The sequence below is a fragment of the Myripristis murdjan genome, chromosome 20, assembly GCF_902150065.1.
Source record: "Myripristis murdjan chromosome 20, fMyrMur1.1, whole genome shotgun sequence".
Classification (NCBI taxonomy): Eukaryota; Metazoa; Chordata; class Actinopteri; order Holocentriformes; family Holocentridae; genus Myripristis; species Myripristis murdjan.
The window spans coordinates 13,865,496-13,885,149 of record NC_043999.1 but is presented as its reverse complement, the minus strand read 5'-3'; the positions used below and the strand labels follow the sequence as shown (position 1 = coordinate 13,885,149).

Sequence of the window (19,654 nt, the reverse complement as noted above, 5' to 3'; positions counted from 1 at the left end):
TTGTATCATTATAAACAGTTTGGCTGCTGGTCAGACTAAGTAGGCAACTTGAATGCATCATATTGTGCTTCAGTAAAATTTATCTTTATTTTTAACATTTGAGAGACAAAATATTAAATTGATTAATAAAAAAAGATGCCTAGTCAAAGCAGAAATGAGAACCTGAGGGAGGATGAAAGACAGTCTTCCTGATACTTTCTCACACACACACACACGCGCGCGCGTGCCATGTTTGCCAGCAGGTGGCAGAGTGACTCCACTGAGCCCCCCCACCTCAGCAAACATCATGTGTCTCAGTCATCCATCAAGACCTTGATTTGCAATAGTGGGAATCTGTTCCACCTTAAAAATGTGTGTCTCATCTTAGAAAAAAAAAAAAAAATCACATAAAAATGCAGCTGTTTGCTAGGAAGGAGGCTGGTGTTCAAATCCTGTGCAGGAAGAAAAAAACGAACCGAAGAATATAAAGCAGAGTGGAACTGATAGTTGGCAAAAGCAATGATTTAGAAACGAGTGGAGGTGAGAAAAGTGAGAGAAAAGAGAAAGAAGAAGGAGGAGGAGGAGGAGGAGGAGAAGGAGGAGGAGGAGGGGAGCTCGGACTGGGAGACCACAAGGGTAATTACCTGCACCAGCCTGCCAAAAGCCCCATAAAACTGGAGTCAACAACACAGTAGTGTTACCTTGTGTGTCTGTGTTGAGTGTCTATGTGTCCGTGTGTGTGTCTGTGTGTATAATGAGGGTACATGTGTGTTTAAATGCTGAACAAATTAAGGCAAGGGGGGGAAAAGTAATGGGCTGCCTCTTGGCCCGGAGACACAGAGGTGGTACAGAGGTCCAACAGAGCTGAAGTGGCTGGCACCGGCCTCGCGCTCAAATTAGAAGTGGATGATGCTCCCCGGACAAGAAAGCCCTCACACACAGCGCCGCGTGTCGTCGGGCTGGAGCTCCAAACAAGGCACATGGTTTCTTTTTGACCCTCTCACTGTCTCTGTCTCTCTCTCTGTCCATCTTTTCGCTCATATCTGACGCCCCCGTGCGTCTGCTCTCCCCTCTGTCTCCACGTCAGAACCTGATGCTGCTGGGTGCCACGGCGATCGAGGACCGTCTCCAGGCCGGCGTCCCGGAGACCATCGCCACTCTGATGAGAGCCGACATCAAGATCTGGGTCCTGACTGGAGACAAGCAGGAGACGGCCATCAACATAGGTGAGAGAGGGGAGAGAAGTCCGATCTGATTGGCTGATAATGACAATTTAAAGGTGTAAAGTTTTTTTTTTTTTTTTTTTTTTTAAATTCCCCAGTTCCTTTTAAAGCTGCATCAGGTAATTTTTGCATATTAGCAGCTCCAAAAGGTGCGTAAAGAGACGTAACTAAAACTCTCGACTTCATTACTACTGGGTTGCTCACTGGGTCGACGCCTATTGCCCACCTGTCCGGCCAGAAATGGGGTCTCCTCTCTCTGTGGTCTCTTTTTCCCAGTTCAGCTGTTCTTTGAGTTTGTTGTTGCTCTCTGTGAGGATTAAGTCAGGGGGGCGTGGTCCTGTTTGATGTAAACATGTGGGCATGTAAACAGTGATATTGGGCTCTAAATAAACCTGAACATAAGTATAGCAATTCAATATTACATTTTGTAGTAATTTTTGTTTGCATTTTCAACACTAGCCAATGAGAAAAAAGAATGAATCACACACCTCGAGAGTCAGTATATCACGAGTCATACTCCCAAAACAGTGACATCCAGTATTTAAGCTTTTAAGCGCTCAAGTATTGCGATTCAATATTATGACTTATTATACTATTTTTGTTTTTGAATTAAATTGATTCAGGAATCAAAAATCAACACACACACCACCTCTGCTAAAAATACATTGCAGTTCATTTCAACGGGCTGCACGTTGTCCTCACTAGATGTAGGAAAACATCCTCGTTTGGCACAGACCCAGAAAAAACCGCATCATCATTTCAATAACTTTTTCATTGAAATTGAAATTTATAATACAAAAATTATCATGCCTACTAAAAATTTCCGACATGCCCTGTCAGTGGCTTTAAAATGAAATTATGGCTAATAATTTTATTTTATTTTATTGTATTTTATTTTATTGTATTTTATTTTATTTTATTGTATTGTATTATCCAGGGCAGCAGACTAACCTGCCAGCTGGTTGGTTCAGAAGCCGTCAGTTGTAGCGGATGATTTTTTTTTTAGCCTTTATTTCATCCTGTGGGAAAGTAGATAAAGGGACAGAGTCGGTTAGACACAAGAATCTGTCCTGCAGTTTTATTAAATTATTTTGCTGCTTGTCGTTTTCAGTCAGCTCAAAGAAAGCTGTGTTGCAGGCTGAATACATGTTTCTTTCACAAATGAATGTTTTGGTGAATGACCTGAAGAGGCATTTTGATAAGAGGCAGGACAGAGGCTGAGGGAGGACGGGAGTGGATTTGGATGTTTTTATGGGGTTTGTGAGAGAGGATTTTTTTTTTTTTTTTTTTTTTTTTTAAATTCAGTCAGACATGAGACTGGCTGTTTTCCTGTGTGTTTAGGGCTCTGAGTAAATCTAATCTCACTCCCACCCCCCTCTTTTTCTCTCTCTCTCTCTCTGTCTCTCTCTGTCTCTCTCTCTCTCTCTCTCTCTCCGTGTTTCTCAGGTTACTCCTGTCGCCTGGTGACGCACGGCATGTCGCTCATCATCGTCAATGAAGACTCTCTGGATGTGAGTACATCCTCCTCTTCCTCCTGTCCACCTTCCTCTTGTCTGTGGACAGTTTGTACAGTATGGGGACCTTTTGTGTGTGTGTGTGTGTGTGTGTGTGTGTATGGGCAGGGACGGGGGGGGGGCTTCAGAAGGTTACCGTGGGAACCGGGGTGTTGGTCCACACCCAGGTTGGTGGGTGTGGCTCTTTGTCTGCGCACAGGTGAAGGTAATTAAAGTCTCTGGTGTCCCTTTGGAGAAAAGGATGAAAGGAGACAGATACTGCAACTATACCTTCTCTCTCTCTCTCTCTCTCTCTCTCTCTCTCTTTCTCTTTACCTCTTTCCCACTGAGTCTCTCTCTTTTTCTCACTGTCAAACATACAGTAGACCCAAACACACACACACACACACACAGCATTCCACGCTGTTAATCACTCTTACAGTCTGTGTGGCTTTAATCGAATTTATTTTCAGTTGTGCGCAAACACACAAAAAAATAAATATATCTGTTTCATCTGCTCGTGTTGCTATTCTTGCTGCTGAGTGAGATTTGAGACATTCTCTGCTCGCCAAATAATATCTAGATTAGATTTAGACCGGAGTCGGCCTCGCTGAGTTATGTGTTCCCTCGCATTCTGGCCGCATGTGTAACTGCTTTACCTAAGTGGCTTGATTGCTGTCATGTGAAAATACATACACACACATACACACGCGCCCGCGCACACACCCATTTTTCCCGTGTGCATGCTCACAGACAAAAACACACACCAGCAGTTTTATCGTTTGTTTATCTGTCCGTTACAGCTTGTAAAATTTAAGTGTAGACCCTTTGTCTGCATGAGTGCCTTTTTTATGTCAAATTGAGAGATTTCTATGCTCACAATGATATTTGTGCGCTTGTTAATGTTGGGCTGTGTGTTTTCAGTGTGCTGCCGTTATGTGTGGAGTCTGTAGCAGCAGTCGCCAGGTTTTCAAGTCGAGGACCCCAAAGAGATCAGTGACACCACAGATTTTGATACAGTTGCAAGACAATTATAGTTTGTAATGATGATTTAGTGTAGAGTGTGTAGCTGTGTTTTCTTTACCTGTGTATTGCTGCAATGCGGTGTGGTTGGCTCACCACACTGGATGGGTACGTTTAGGCATGAAATTGCTGATGGTTAAGGTTGGACAATAATTTACTGCATTAAAAGTTCAGGTAAGGCTGTGGGAGGGACTTACAGGAAAAATACTGCAGTGAGAGTGCAGTGAAACAACAAATCCATCCTTATACGTTGTCTCATTGTGCTGACCTTCACAAAACGAAATAGTGCTTCAGCCCTGGAAGCTCCTCACGGCTCCCTGGAGGCCCCCCCGCCTGCACTTTGGGAACCTCTGGGCCGAAGCCTGAAAGCATACAGACATCGTGCAAGCTCACTCAGACGCACGGTAAATTGAGTTGGGCTTGGCGAACATTTAATATCGGAGTAATTAGGGCACTTTTGACTGAAGTCAATGCAGTTAAGGCGACCCTTGAGCGGATCACTTTTAACCCGGTTTGGATGATCGTGTTAGAGGTGGCAGCCTGTCCGCCGTGTTTGATCACACGGCGGCAGCCACAATGACAGTTAATCCGCCTTTCTTTTCCCACCGCCGTCACTTGAACCACAAAGCTCACCTGTCTGTCGAGGATAAGCCACGGTCAGAGTTTAGAGTTTTGCGGTCACGTGTCGCTAAGGGGAAGCGTCTAAGTCTCACATGTGGACTTTATTTTTTAAATTGCGAGTTCGCTTACAGAATAAGAAACATTCATTTTATTAGAATTAAGTCTGAGTTGTGTGTCTGCATGTGGAAGAAATTAACTCGCGCACTTAACACTGTTCTCTGCCCATTTCACATGGAAACTCTCTTCTGTGAGCTGAGAGCCTTGAAACGAGGCAGCATGTAAACAGAAATTGTGCACAATTGTGTGAGAAGTGGGATTACGGTGAGAGTTTATGGTGTCGCTGGTAGAGCTTAGCATTTTTTTGTTGTGTTGTTTTCCCTGTATCTCCGAATGCATGCTCGGGCAGCAGCGCGGCCTCGTGATTGTCGTTTCACATTTTTGAGGTTAAACCTGCCGTCCAAAACGTTCCAGTTCTGTAAGATTATTCTCCCTCTTGTGGGACGGAAATGAAACGCTGCTTGGAAAATTCACTTCCAGGTTGCGTGTAATCTTCACGTGCAGAGAAAAACAGGAGAAGAGAAAAAAAACTGTGGGAGAGTCATGTTATCAGCAGACGTGGTAATTACCCACGCCATACATTGAATTATGCAATTCCAGTAGAAATTAAGTGCGGTTGATGTGAAAACATGTCACTAAAGGTCAACCGTGCAACGTGGGAATGTCACCCAGACACCAGCTTCGCGATGTCCGCTGTGATGCAAAATAGAGGGAGTTTTATCGGCGGGTGATAAACCTCCCTCTCTCATCCGTGTGTGAGGCCGCTCGGCCGTCGACTGAACATAACGGATGTTCATTTACATGGAAAGGCGCCGAACCGCAGCTCGAAAAAGGTCGCCATTCTCCAAAAGGTTACGCGCTCGTGGTTATTTCGAACGCATTTCTCCACGGCACACGGGAAGGGGCAGCTGGCCGACATGCAGCATAAGTCATGGTTCAGACTGGAATCCTTCATGTGACGAGTGCATGATATATGCCTCGGTGCCCGGGACGCCTGTGGCACGCTTTAAAGTCAGAGCTAATGCAGGGCAACAAACTTGAGACAACAGTGAGCACGCATGACAAACGGCTCGATTAAACGCCAATTCGAGGGGAAAAAAAACGAGCGCGGCGCTGAATTCCCTCCACGTCCAGTATATCTTATGTACCATGCCTTATTAAATCAACCTATGACACAGTAATAACAATGAACTCTGTGCCCTCCGCAGATATGAAAACTCGATAGGAGGAAAGAAATAGTTTTCTGTGTCCTCTCCCCATACGCTGCATATAAATCAAGAACTGTGCACAATTCCCTATCTACATTTGGACATGTAGCTCAAGTGTAAGAGAGTGTGTGTGTGTGTGTAACAGGCAGCGTTGGAGCGGTGTGTGTCCATCAGGGCAGCTTAAGAAAGCTCAGTCTCAGATGAAAGCAACACTGTCTTCACTTATCTCGCACTGCACTTAAAATAAGTCACGTCAGCTCAACTTTTTTTTTTTCCCCTCGGTGTGTGTGTGTGTGTGTGTGTGTGTGTGCATGTTTGCAATGCGTGACCCGATGAGCCAAAGCAGACGCCCCTTATCAAAACCTCACCTCGAGATTGACCTCCTGCCCCTATTTTTAATTCATCGTGCAAATTTATCTCTCTGGATCTTGTGGTTGCCAGTTTGGGGGGACGTCTACCCCCCCTCTCCTTCTTTTCCTCCCCCTCCTCCCCCTCCTCCCCTCTCCATCCGCTCCATGTCTCCTTCACGCTACTACCTCCACGTCTGTCAGCACCCTCTCTGTGCACAGGAAGCGAATACACAGCCTCGATGGTGTGTGACAGGAAAAATGAGTGTGTATGTGTTTGTGTTTGTCCGAGGGGGAGAGAGGGGAGAGCAGAAAGTGCGAACAAGCGAGAAAGTATGTGGGTTTATCTTTGTGGAAGCGCAGGAGTGTGTTTGTGAATAAAGCAAGGGGAAGTGTTTATTGTACTTTGTGTGAGATAGACAATCTGGAGAGAGAGCGAGAGAGGGAGAGAGAGAGAGAGAGGGAGACAGAGGGGAGGGGGCGAGCCATGTGAGGGCGATGAGTGAGTGGTAATGCGATCTCCTTTTGGTGCTCCTGCTCGTCAAAACAAACCCTGCGAGCAATGCCTCCTGGGTAAACGGTTTGTGACGCCGAAGATGTGACAAGCGCCATCTGTCACCTTCGGACCAGATGCCACACACACACACACACACACACACACACACACATACAGATCTCTGCCTGTCCCCCTCTGTCTCTTCCTGAAAGACACACCAACCATTCTCTCCCTTCTTCTCTCTCGCTCTCTCTCTTATACACACACACACACACACACACACACACACACACACACACACACACACACTTTGTACCACAGATGCACTGGCACATGATCACCCCGATCAGCTTGATAGTCGTGACTATACAGTGCATCCATCTTTCCCACAACCCCCCTCTCCCTTGTCACACTGCATTACAACTCTAAGACAAACATCATCACTCTTGAGCTCATTAATCATCTCCACACACACTCACACACACAGACACACACACACACCCACACCCACACATGCTCACACACATTTTGTAGACCCTGAAATCACACGCACAATTTACTGTCAATTTCTAATTGATTTTTATACCATGAGATTTCCCGCTTTGTGTGTATGAGTCTGACTTTGTGTGTGTGTGTGTGCGTGTGTGTGTGTGTGTGTGTGTGTGTGTCTGGCCCAGGCAGCAGAGGATGTGGGTGTTTGTTTGCACAGATGTGCAGGCTGATAATTAAACGGTATATTAAATCTCACTGGTGACAGAATCTGCACTTCAGATATGAGCACGTCTTTCTCCGCCTTATTTTCACTCAACAGCCCCCCTTCTCTCTCTCTCTCCCTCTCTCTCTCTCACTGCCTCTCTCTCTCTCTTGCCCTTCTCCTTCAGCCCTCCTTCTCCCCCACTCTTGTTCACACTCCGCTTTTTTCATCGCCTTCCTCTCCCTCCCTTTCATTCTTCCCCTATTCCCCTTTGTCTTGCAGTGAGCACACACACACACACACACACACACACACACACACACACACACACCCTGCTAGTGTCTGTGTGTGTCCGTCTATTTTCTGTTATGCCTGTATACATTCTTTACATAGGCAGTAACCCTTGCGCCTGAGCTTTCTTTGAATGGAGAGGGTGGCCTGGAATAAATCACCATTTGGCTTGCCCTGTCTTCACTTTGTTCCCATGTGTGTGTCCATGTTTTTCTGTGTGTGTGTGTGTGTGTGTGTGTGTGTGTGTGTGTGTGTGTGTACGCGTATTATAGTAAAGTATGTGATGAGAGAAGGTGACCTGTGATATCTCACACTGGACTCCACGCTCCTCCCATTTTCGGATCCAAATATAAACCTGATAAAATTCCACACAGAAGGGCCTGAGAACATGGTTTACAAGCGTGCGTGTGCGTGTGTGTGTGTGTGTGTGTGTGTGTGTGTGTGTGTGGTTGTGAAATAGAGACTTTCAGGCCTTTCCCAGCTCAGATGCGCATGATAAATAACATTTAGTTTGGAGCCGTAAAGAGGCCCGCTAACGAGATCTGTCGTTGTGTGACAGGGGAGCGATGCCATATCCTTAATTGCACCGGAGTTTTCCACAAATAGGTTTTATTATTTCGGTGTGAGAAAGCAGGACGTCAGCTCGGTCATGCGCTCTCCTTTTGCCTCATGTTTGCTCGCTCGCTTCGTAAAAAAAAAAGTGCTGACTCGGCATACTGGATGCTTGCCGGCTCATTTTATCATGTCGAGACCTTTGCTTTTTTTGTCAGACTAATAATAGTTAAGCTTGGACTCGCTGGGCAGATTAGCGGTTTGCTGCTGGTTAGCTTCTGGCGCTAACTAACCTCGCTGACAGCTGTGTCTGAATCTGCTTCAATACCCCGGCCCTGTTGCATGAATAAAAAATAAATAAATAAAGAAAACCCCAGCAAATATGCATTTTCACACTAAACCCAGTACACAGACCTGACAGCCCATGTGCAGGTTTTTGTTTTGACAGGTTTTATTCAACTCTCTGAACAAAGCTCCCTTCATTTCTTTAAAAAAAAAAAAAAATGTATTCATTAATTGCAGACTCTTGTCTAAAAAATTCTTCTTTACAAAAACGTATAAAATTAAAATAAGCTTTTCTCAGACTTGTTCTTACTGTTGTGATGTAAGAAAAAAACTTTTTGCCTTTTTATGTTTTTTTTTTTTATTTATTTATCTTCTTTTTTTCCCTCTTTTTTAGGGTTAGCGATTCTTTTCCTAATTTTTTTTTTTTTATATATACGTTTTCAGACAGCATTCTACACTCACCACCCAAAAAAAATTTCATCTTCACTGGCCAAAGTAGAAATTGTTTTTATATTTTTGAAGGAAATGAAGGAAATTTTGTTTAGAGGGTCAAATAAAACATTTCAAGCTTAGCGTAGTTAGCGTCCCTGTTAGCCTAGCCGCCGCTAAAGGCTGTGATAAGTCACTGTGGCTCATTAGCACCTCACTGCTACGCTAGCACGCTGTTTGCCAGCACTTTCTCGTGTCACCAACCTGTGTGTGTGTGTGTGTGTGTGTGTGTGTGTGTGTGCCTTTGCTTATGTGTCTGTATTATTGCACTGGGTCCTGCATTGAGTACTGAGACACTGCTAGCAAAAAGTCGCTATGGAAACTGGAGTCAACAAACATGTGAAAAGGGAAAGGATATTGTAATCATGTCATTCTAAATTTGTATTGGTTCTAATATTAAATATTAATATTAAAGGTGTGCTATGTAAACTTGACAAGTCTCAGTAAAAATTTAGACTAGAGGTGTGAATCTTCTGATGCCATTTGATTATCATCTGTTCACGTTTCAATTCCACAGTGCAGCTCAATAAGGTATCATAACATTTTCATCAATTAATATTAGTTATCAGATAAATCTCAGCTCCATCTTTATTTAGAAAATGCTCTCATAAATCAGACAACAGTCTATAATATAAAAATCTGCATCTTTTCAATGCTAGTATCCATGTGACCCAGCTCAGTGGGCTACATAAACATTAAAATTCAACTATAATTTGGTGAGATGTCCCACGTCCGCATCACGATGCATCTTAGAATCTACTTTTGACACAAATAACCTAAAATACAGAATAAGAATGAAAATTGATTTAAGTTTACATCATTGTTGGTGTGACTCGCTGATAAATGTCATGAGTCAAATAAAAATATTGTGATCTCCTCCTGCAGCCACATATCACCGAGTGTGACGGCCGGCTCTAGCCATGTCCAAAAATTAATTCACAAACACCAACAAACGTGAGGTGGTTAAGACTGCGGGCTGGGGTAATGACCTGGTCAGCTAAGGCAGACTCCGTGTCCCTGCACTGTGTTCGTCCCCTCACACACACTGCAGCTGCTCCTATCACTTGGCAGAGCTTCACAGAGTCCATCAGCATGCAGAGAGTTGTGCAAGACATCAGGCCTCAACACTTCTTTTCTTCCCCCAAATCTGTCACGGGACAGTGTTTTTTTTATACAGCCATTTTTCACTCACATGCTGTTGACTCAGTATTATGCTGCTGAGGCTTGCTGAGCCTGTGTGTGTGTGTGTGTGTGTGTGTGTGTGTGTGTGTCCACTCCTCTGAGATGAGGTGAGGACAGAGGGAAAAGGAGCTCCTGGCAGGTTCCCATCTCACACACATGCACCAACAAACAGACACACTCATATGTGCACATGTGTATGCCACTGCCTGGTGTAGCCCCCTTGCACACACACACACACACACATACACACACACACACATGTATGCACACAAACAGAGGCTTTGATTTTCAGAACCCTGACAACCTGTAATCTCCCGTAATCCTTTCATTATGTTTTTGTTTTCCTTTCGCCTGTTTGGGGGGAAAAAGGTGAATGCAAACAGGAATTCCGGAATACAAAGGAAAGCACAGAGCTCAGGGCTGAGAAAACAAGAGCAGGGACTTTTTTTTTTCTTTTTTTTTTTTTTTTGGTGAAGAGGAGGACCATTTGTGTGCAGAGGGAACGCATGTGTGCATCACTTCTAGCAGCTAAGAGAGAGACTGCATTGTTCATGTCACTCTGTGTGTGTGTGCACGTGTGTGTGTGTGTGTGTGTGTGTTGTCTCCAGCACACACTGGTCAGTTGACAGCGGGGTCGTCTCACCGCGGGTCACAGGACCCTCTCAGTGGGTTACCGGGTTTGTAGATATTCACGGCGCCGTACTTTTCAAATATTTGTGGGTTTTTTCGTCTATATGGATTCGGCTTTTTATACTTTTTGCACCGCGCCGCTGCCACTTTGTGTTTAGTTGTGTTGGGTATGATTTCATAAACTGTTTTGTGGCTATTTTCATTTTGCGTCACGCCCTGTTTATTATGGGTGTAAGACGAATTCCACCGACAGCAAACGACAACAAACTCTCTTTATTTATACAGCATTACACCGCTTGCAATTAGAAAACAGCAGGACCGCCTTCTAATTATTAAGTTTACAGCCAGCCCATGTCTCAGTGCATGCGATTTCTTTTTAAACGTCTCTCTTTCGCTTTATGCACATCTCCCCTACGCAGTTTAAGTGGATTTAATAGGCGAAACCATTAAGGGATCGTAGTTTTCACTTATTTCACGGACGGAGTAGGTGGTCCTAATATTTTCTGCTTGCAAGTCCAAGCTGAAATTATTTTGCTAGGAGTCTTATTTTGCAGTCATAGCTGATATTGTGTGTTTAAAATGTTTAAAAAAGACGATAGGCTCATAATGAAACGCTGACCGCCTGGATTCAATTCTGTAGCCTCAGTAGTGAAAGCTGATGCATTGTGTATCTGTACTGATGCTCTCTAACATCAGGGTCCTGGGTAAATCATAATTTGATTCAGCGGATCCAATAAGGCATTTAGGTGTGTGTGTGTGTGTCTGTGGGTCTGTGTGTGTGTGTGTGTGTGTGCAGATGTGTGTGTGGGCCAGTCTGGTAGCTTATTGCGTGCCTGCTCCTGCACATGGTTTTCATTACGTCTCTATGGGATGTTTGTTTTCTCTATTAATCCCTTTTCCTCTATTATCAAGAGCTCCATCAAAACTTCCCCAAACTACTGCCCCATAAACACACACACACACACACACACACACACTGAGAAACTCTCCTGTTACAAGTGAGCGATGCATTGTGTGTGCCCTCTCACAACAATGTAATTTCTTCCCCACTCATTCATCTTCCTCTCTTTCTTTTCTGTGTTTGTATTCGTCTTTCTCCTTCTGTCCACTGTGTGCATAATTACGTCTCCCTGTGTGTTTGTGTGTACATACTGAATCAGTTGCATGTCGCTGCATTTTGGAGGAGCTCATAATTGATGCCCGGGTGCAACAGGGTGCCGCTGAGACCTCAAAGCGTCAGCGCATCATGATGATGATGATGATGATGCACTGACAGTCTGAGCTGCCGTGTGTGTACACAGAGGCAAACTCTCTCCCTTGATGAAAGCGCCACATCAAATAGCCGACGCAACCAGCGGCATATGTCTTCCATTTTCCGCCAGTGGTTCTGACCTTTCAGCAAATGGATGTGTTTGCGTGTGAGCGATGTGCATTTTTTGCATCTTTGTGGGGTCAGAATCTCCCAGCAGGAACAGAAAAACCTGTAGAAGTGGCCACTCGTCCTGGCTCATGAGGAAAACAGGAGATTTTTTTTTAGGGTTGGATTAAAGTGATAAGGTCAGGCGGTTTGTGTGGTGAGAGGATCTGGGTTAGAGGTGAGGCGTTCACTGTTAGCCAACAATATTTCCTCATAAGTCATGTAGCAGTGAAGTATTTGAGTGTGTGCGACTACCTTGGCACAGCAGTAGTGTAGTAGAGAGCTATGGCTGAAAGGTTGTCGGTGGCAATTCCAGTCCCAGAGGAAGATCAAGGTATATTTATATCTGTGCACATCTCATACATGATGGAAATTCACAATATTTTACACAGATGCAAAAGGGGATAAATAAGAGACTATAATATAAGATTAATTTCAAAATATAGATATATTTATAGAGATATATGGTGTGTCTCAAATCGCGCACTTCCTTTAGTGCACTGTCTGTAAGTACACTTAGCTGACAGTACACTTACCAGCACAGTGCGCGAATATCGACAGTGAAGGGTGTCTCAATTGGCGCACTTCCCGTTGTGCACTTACCGGAAATGACGATCGCCACAGTTGGCATCAGGCGAACCCGCGGCACCGACCGCTCACCTGTCAGATCCGGCAGACCCGACCGGGTGGGCGCGGTGGGCCGGCCCGCCTGATGCCCACCGGAGCCGCGGCCGGCTTTGGTTTTCGGTGGTAAAGTTATCCAATAGTAGACGTGTATACATCCTAACTTCAAAATAAAAGCATCACCACCGCGTCTAAGGTATTAGAGTTTTATTTTTGTAAACAACCGGAAGTGACTCTACTTTGCACAATCGCTAGCTTGAGAGTTATCCGAAAACGTCGAAGCAATTTTCAAAACAGACGTTATTTGGACAAACTGACCACATATTTGGAATCTACGTAGTTACTTTCTCGCCTGAAAAAAATTAAAACTTAATAAAGTGACATATTAACAGTCGTAAAATGGAAAGTCAACTCAGCTTTTTTAGGTAGCTCCTTCCGGTCAGTGGTGCCGTTAGGGTGAGAAGTGTCCATCGTTCCACACTCAACTGTTTGACCGTTTTGAGTGTACATCCGGGTATTTGCAGTGCACTGCATTTTGTTAGTATTTTCAGTGTGAACGCAGTTATGCACTCAAAATACTAAGAGTAAGTGCAGAAGTGCGCGATTTGAGACACAACAATAGAGATATTTATAAAAGATTAAATGCAGTAAATGAATGTGTCACCTGAGAAATTATTAAAAGCACAGTTAGACCTGCTGTGGTTGCACTGGGCAGCTCCCACATGTGCGTTCTTGTAGCTGACGTGTGAGTCACCATGTTGCTTACAAGTAAATGTTCTGTTCAGTCGACCGTTCAAAAAAAAAAAAAAAAAAGTTTCCACTATCTCTGTGTTTTTGTCTCCCCTGCAGGCTACCCGTGCCACGCTGACGGCCCACTGCTCGTCTCTGGGCGACTCCCTGAGGAAGGAGAACGAGCTCGCCCTGATCATCGACGGCCAGACGCTGAAGTACGCTCTGTCCTTCGAGCTGCGCCAGGCCTTCCTCGACCTGGCTCTGTCCTGCAAGGCTGTCATCTGCTGCAGGTATCGGACCCACGCATTCACACTCGAGTCTGTTACCGCTACCGTTGCTGCGCTGATTTGAGCCTATAAACGTCTCCATTTAGGAATTTGACTTTGATGTGGGGGAAAAAAAATGCGAACGAGAGTGGGTGTTGTTGGGGTTTACTTTCATTTGAGGAAATCAAGCACTGCAGACACACATTAATAAGAATACACACACACACACCTACATTTGCCCCGTTTTTTTTTTCCCTCTGCACAAGTGCTGCACTGTGCCTGTGCTGGGCCTGAGTGTGCTTTGGCACAGTGTGGCACAGGATTGGTACCGTTAAGTTTTCCATTGCAATTTTGATCAAATGGGCCCCTGTTCAGAATGCATGTACAACGGTAGCAACACCAGTTAAGCTAAGTTTGATGTGGGTAGCTTGTAACTCATTTTCCTCTCGGCTCACACAGCCTCCTCCAGCAGTCTCTTTACCCTAATCCTATTTTTTTTCCCAAGCCACTTCAACAACACATTTGTAGTTTTTCTGTTTCATACTTTTGCAGTTTTTTGCATTTGACATTGTTTCACATGTACTTGCATGATGGCGACATCTTGCCAGCACCTGTTGCATGCCGCCTGGTATCAGGATACATCAGGTTATTGTATCAATAAGCCTCCCCTGTGCCACAGCTGCTCTCAACTGTAAACACAGTGTAATGCCAAACACATTTACGAGCGCAAAATGGAAAAAGAATATCATTTACCGAGAAAATGAATGCGTTTATAGCCTCACCACACACATCGATCCTCATCCTGGTGTTTGCACAATACAGGCCGAGCATAGGTGCATGCATGTGTGTGTGTGTGTGTGTGTGTGTGTGTGTGTTTGTAAAGGTCCATGGTTGCCCTGGGTCAACAAATGAATGAGGATGATAAAAGGCTGTCATGCTGCTCAGCGGGGGGGAACACACCGCGCTGCATGGAAATGTCAAAGTCATGACTCACTTACTGCTGTTACCCCTGGAATCAAAACACACACACACACACACACACACACACACACACACACACACACACACACACACACCATTATACATTTCCATTCATACAAAGTGGAGCACTCTCCTCATAGAATGTTTACTGTGCGTTCCCTTTTTTGGTCATGTTCCACTCGGCACCAGCTGTGATGTTTAACAAAAGAGTTTCCACTCGTCTTTGTCTGTGTGTGTGTGTGTGTGTGTGTGTGTGTGTGTGTGCTTATGCAGGAGGGGAGTAATTGACTCTCCCTTGCTTAAAGGCCATATCCGGACTCTGGTCTCCGAGGCCCTGCAAGCAGCCTCCAGCTCCCTTTCCTCTATGCCCGTCCCACTCCTTCTCTCTCTCTCTCTCTCTCTCTCTCTCTCTCTCTCTCTCTCTCTCTCTCTCTCTCTCTCTCTCTCCACCTCCTGGATAATCCCTGCTGTGTGTATGTGAATGCAGGGCGCCGGCTGTTAATAACATGCCTGTGCCTAATGAGCTATACCTTATAGAGCTATACTTTAATGTATAGAGGTGTTGGTGAGATAATGTCTCACCAGAATGTGTGACAGTTCATGGTTTGTATATGTGTGTGTGTGTGTGTGTGTGTGTGTGTGTGTCAGGGGCAGCGGCGGCGCAGGGCGTACTCGTACACGCATGGGTTCCTGACTTCAGTGTGTGTTTGTTTTGAGCAGGACTTGAGGCGGCTTATTTTCTGCTCAGTTCCACCATGAAGAGCATTAAGGGCCTTTCATCTCCGCAGCGCGCTTTAACACGAGGCCCCAGACGCTGCTAGCTGTGTTTAGAGAAAAAAGGCAGGAGGGACCGAGCGAGACAGAGGGGAGAGATAAAGACAGATTTGTGGTCAGAGATGGAGAGACATACAGGCAGACACACTCACACTCACTTCAGACACAGGAAGAGGAAAAACAAAGAGCAGAGGTTGATCCCATCCTTCAGCGACAGCTACACAGGCCAAGACTCTCTCTCTGAGCTTCCCCTGGAAATATCCTCTGTGTGTGTGTGTGTGTGTGGTAGGCCTGGGTGAAGGGGTGTATATGTGTGTCTGTTTGTGTGTTTGTGCATACGCATTGGTATGAATGCTAAGTGGGACCACCCAGCTCTGTGATTTTTAGCCTGACCCGGCCATGATCCCGCTTACATATTCACAGCAGACAGACTATCTTTTTGGCTTGTGGTGCAGGTGTGTGTGTGTGTGTGTGTGTGAGATGGATCGTGCATCTGCTCATAATTTTATTCTGTTACGTCTTTATCAAACGCCTCAGGCTGTATTCCCTCTGTGTGTGTGTGTGTGTGTGTGTGTGTGTGTGTGTGTGTGTGTGTGTGTGTGTGTGTGTGCGTGACGGCTCATACAGTTAAAATCATTAATCAAAGCTTCGTGAAGTTTAAATGTGGCGCCCCGTAAGCTGTGAGTCTATGGCCAGTTCTTCCTGTTTATCTCCTCCACGGGGGGTGATCAGCTTTTTATACTGTGCATTATAGCGCTAGTTAACATAAATACAGGAGGAGCCGCTTGCAGAAGTCACGCACCCCCTTGAGGAATTATTTGGAAAATCCTGCAGTGCAAAGAAATGCATGATAAAGTAGAACTCGCACAGAAACTTGCATTCATATCACTGCGAGACAGAAGAAATAAACTTTTTTTTTGTACTGAGAATGTCTATATTTAGTAAAGTTAAAAGGAGAAATAATTTTATGAAAGAGTTAAAGATGAGATAAGGATAAAGATTTGCCGTGAAGCAGTTAAAATATTGATTTACGACACAAAATAAGAAGTGGCTGAAGGTTTGAGAGTTTCTCACAGCAGCAAATGACAGCAAATGAGTGAATGAATGTAAAAGTCGACTTCAGCTCGTTTTCTCTGTTCAATAAAGCCGGTAAGAAAAACCGCAGAATTCAAATGAACAGAACGGGCGTGCCTATTCAAATCACCATTTTCAGGGTTTTTGGGGGCCGGCGTTCAGTTTTACATGCTGTCGCTCTGCTGTTCGGCTTCCCTCCATTTAAACTGACTGGCACTAATTCACGGAGGCGAGAGGCCGTGCAGCTCGGATCGAAGCAGCTGAGTTGTGGCGGTTCACGTTGACGCCGCCGACACTTAAATCCGCCGAGTTTTGACAGTTTGCTAAGCGCCCGAGCGACGGATGGCCTGGCGCGCGTATTCAAACATTCCTAATTTATTTTAACTCTAGCCATTAATTCAGACTCTGTGATCACAGCACCACTCGTCTGCACAGGGGCACGTGGTGACCGACGCTGTTATCCCATAAAGTTTCAGAACTGTTTATCGTGTGCTGGCCAAATCGCCATGGAAAACAGCTGAATGTCATGTCTGTGTAATATTTCTTGCATCACAGCAGCTCTTTTCATCACAGAAAAAGACAGAAAACACAGATTCATGCATTTAATATAACATTACAGTTACAGAAGACAACGTGAAGGCACAGTACAGCAAGTAGCAGCAGTGGGGTTTATGGGAAATGTGGTCTTCATTTGAAGAAACAAAAGTGTGAACATGAGCGTTGGCGCCAGATAAATCCTCTCCACGGTGAGCTTATTTGTTCCCAGTGATGATATCAAGGTGTCACAGTTTGAGAGGGATATGCTGATGTTTAAATATGCGACGCAGGACACCTTTAGTGGGAAAAAAAAATATGTGTGACTGGCCTCAGGGAAGCTGTCTGTAATAGAGCCGTCCTGAGATTTTCATTGTGGGAGACAGAGAGACCGAACCGGTTAGAGACAGAGGATCTGTAATACAGGTCAAGAGGGTGGAGTACCACTCGGAGCTCCCTGAACACACACACACACACACACACACACACACACAGAAACAAACGCATACTTGGGCGCTCACAGATGTATACAGACATGCACACAGTTGCACCCCAGCCAGCATACACACTTCAAACGTGAGCTACCCAGAGTCTCATTAGCAGAACAGTGAATCATTGTTTCCTAATACCTGCTGAAGACCGCTAAACAGAGCCCTGGAGTGTGTGTGTGTGTGTGTGTGTGTGTGTGTGTGTGTGTGTGTGTGTGTGTGGTGTGTGCCTCTGCCAGGTCCCCATCCATCTCTCCCTCTCTTGTATTTTCCCTCTTGAGCTGCTCCTCTGTTTTTGTTTTCCCATCGCCGGCCTGTTTCCCACTCTGTTTCATTTTTCCTTTAATTTCTCTTGTTTACTTACTTGTCTTTCTTTCATTTTCTTGGACTTTTTCTTTCTTTGTTTCTTTTCTTTTTTTTTTTTTTGGTTTTATCCCCCCCTCCCCTCCGCGCTCGCAGCTGTACACAGTTAATATCACCAACCGCGCTTCCTCTCCTGTTTCCCCAGAGTGTCTCCGCTGCAGAAGTCGGAGATCGTGGACATGGTGAAGAGGCACGTCAAGGCCATCACGCTGGCCATCGGCGACGGCGCCAACGACGTGGGCATGATCCAGACCGCTCACGTCGGAGTGGGTATCAGTGGCAACGAGGGCATGCAGGCCACCAACTCCTCTGACTACTCCATAGCACAGGTAAAACTCACACATCAGGCAAGTTTAAGTTATTTAAGGCCCAGTATCACTGTTGACAGTCTCATAGGGCTTCACATGCCCAAAGAAAGACAGACGCTTTATATTGGTGGTTATAGAGGCGACTCCTCATTTAGACAACCTGGGGTGAAGCCTCTATATTGGCATCCATCCTGCTGCTACTAGTGCGCTATTTTGTAGCTAACCTCGACCTTTGACCTCTACGGAGGGGGGGGCTACGTCAAGGAGAATTTCCCTACGGCGATAAATAAAGTATCCCATTGTCTGTATTATATATAAAGACACCATTTTAGCTGTGGCCCTATTCAGGGGCCACCTCCCCCGAAGGCCCCAACCCCAAGTGTCCTCGACTGGTGTGCCTTTTATTCTCTTCCATATCCCATAATCCATTTTGCACAGTTGTCATTTTGGAAAGTTGTTGTTTATAATGTTTTCCATTTTAATTTAGAATAAATGCAAAAATTTAAAAAAAGAAAGAAAGAAAGAAAGAAACTGTAACAGCCTCATCTCATATTTTCATCAGCCACCAAAGTTAACCAATGAAGAGTAAAGCAGTGATTTAAAATGAAGATGGAAGGCTTTGCAATTTTAGTTACATCCATTTTTTTGGATGTACAGTGGTCCCTCGTTAATCGCGGGAGTTACGTTCTAAAAATAACCCGCAATAGGCGAAATCCGTGAAGTAGTCAGCTTTATTTTTTTACAATTATTCTAGATGTTTTAAGGCTGTAAAACCCCTCACTACACACTTTATACACTTTTCTCAGACAGGCATTAACATTTTCTCACTTTTCTCTCTTGTTTAAACACTCTCAAAGTTCAAACCTTCGTAGAAAAATAAGTCCAGTAAAAAAAAAAACATGCAAAATTGCACTAAAAAAGATCCGCGAAACTGTGAGGCCGCGAAAGGTGAACCACGTTATAGCGAGGGACAACTGTAATACACAAATACCAAGTAACAGCTGTTTAGTCTCATGAGGCGACACACGGGGAATCATCAGTCGGTGTCTTCAGCCCTCTGAAGACGGTACCTGCTCAGACGGTGTCCTTCTAAGGAGGCGGCACCTGGACTGAGAGAGATTTTGTCTGGGATTTCAGATGTCATAATATCATGATATCACATGTCTTTACCTGGTTTTAAAGGCTGCATCATAGTAAATATATCGATATTGAGGTATTCCGTCAAAGATATCGTGACATGTGTCTACTTTTCCCAGCCCTAATCAGTCTAAAAATGTTTTTGTGCTGTCATTATATTTACAGAAACACAAAACGCATGTATGTTTATGTGGTGAGGCGCCCACAAAAGATGATGCAGGGATCTGCGCGCATTACGCTCCCGTGTTTCCTCATATTATTTTATGTGTTTTGTAAATCCGGTAATCATAATGCGTGGCCGCGCCCACCGAGAGCTGCAGCGGTATCCGCTCCACAGCTTGCTGCTGGCTGTCACTAATTATTTGCATGTGTTTCTGTGGGCAAAG

General features: G+C 44.9%; 1 protein-coding gene across 5 annotated transcripts in view; it reads left to right on the top strand.

Annotated features, from left to right (window-relative positions):
- atp8a2 (ATPase phospholipid transporting 8A2) overlaps positions 1 to 19,654 on the top strand; it is a 54,977-nt gene that overhangs the window by 21,328 nt on the left and 13,995 nt on the right. For all 5 annotated transcript variants that reach the window (XM_030079607.1, XM_030079606.1, XM_030079609.1 and 2 more), the window contains exons 22-25: positions 1,067 to 1,205; positions 2,649 to 2,713; positions 13,461 to 13,633; positions 17,969 to 18,152. In XM_030079607.1, the coding sequence (XP_029935467.1) occupies positions 1,067 to 1,205; positions 2,649 to 2,713; positions 13,461 to 13,633; positions 17,969 to 18,152 (561 nt within the window). The remainder of the gene's footprint in view (positions 1 to 1,066; positions 1,206 to 2,648; positions 2,714 to 13,460; positions 13,634 to 17,968; positions 18,153 to 19,654) is intronic.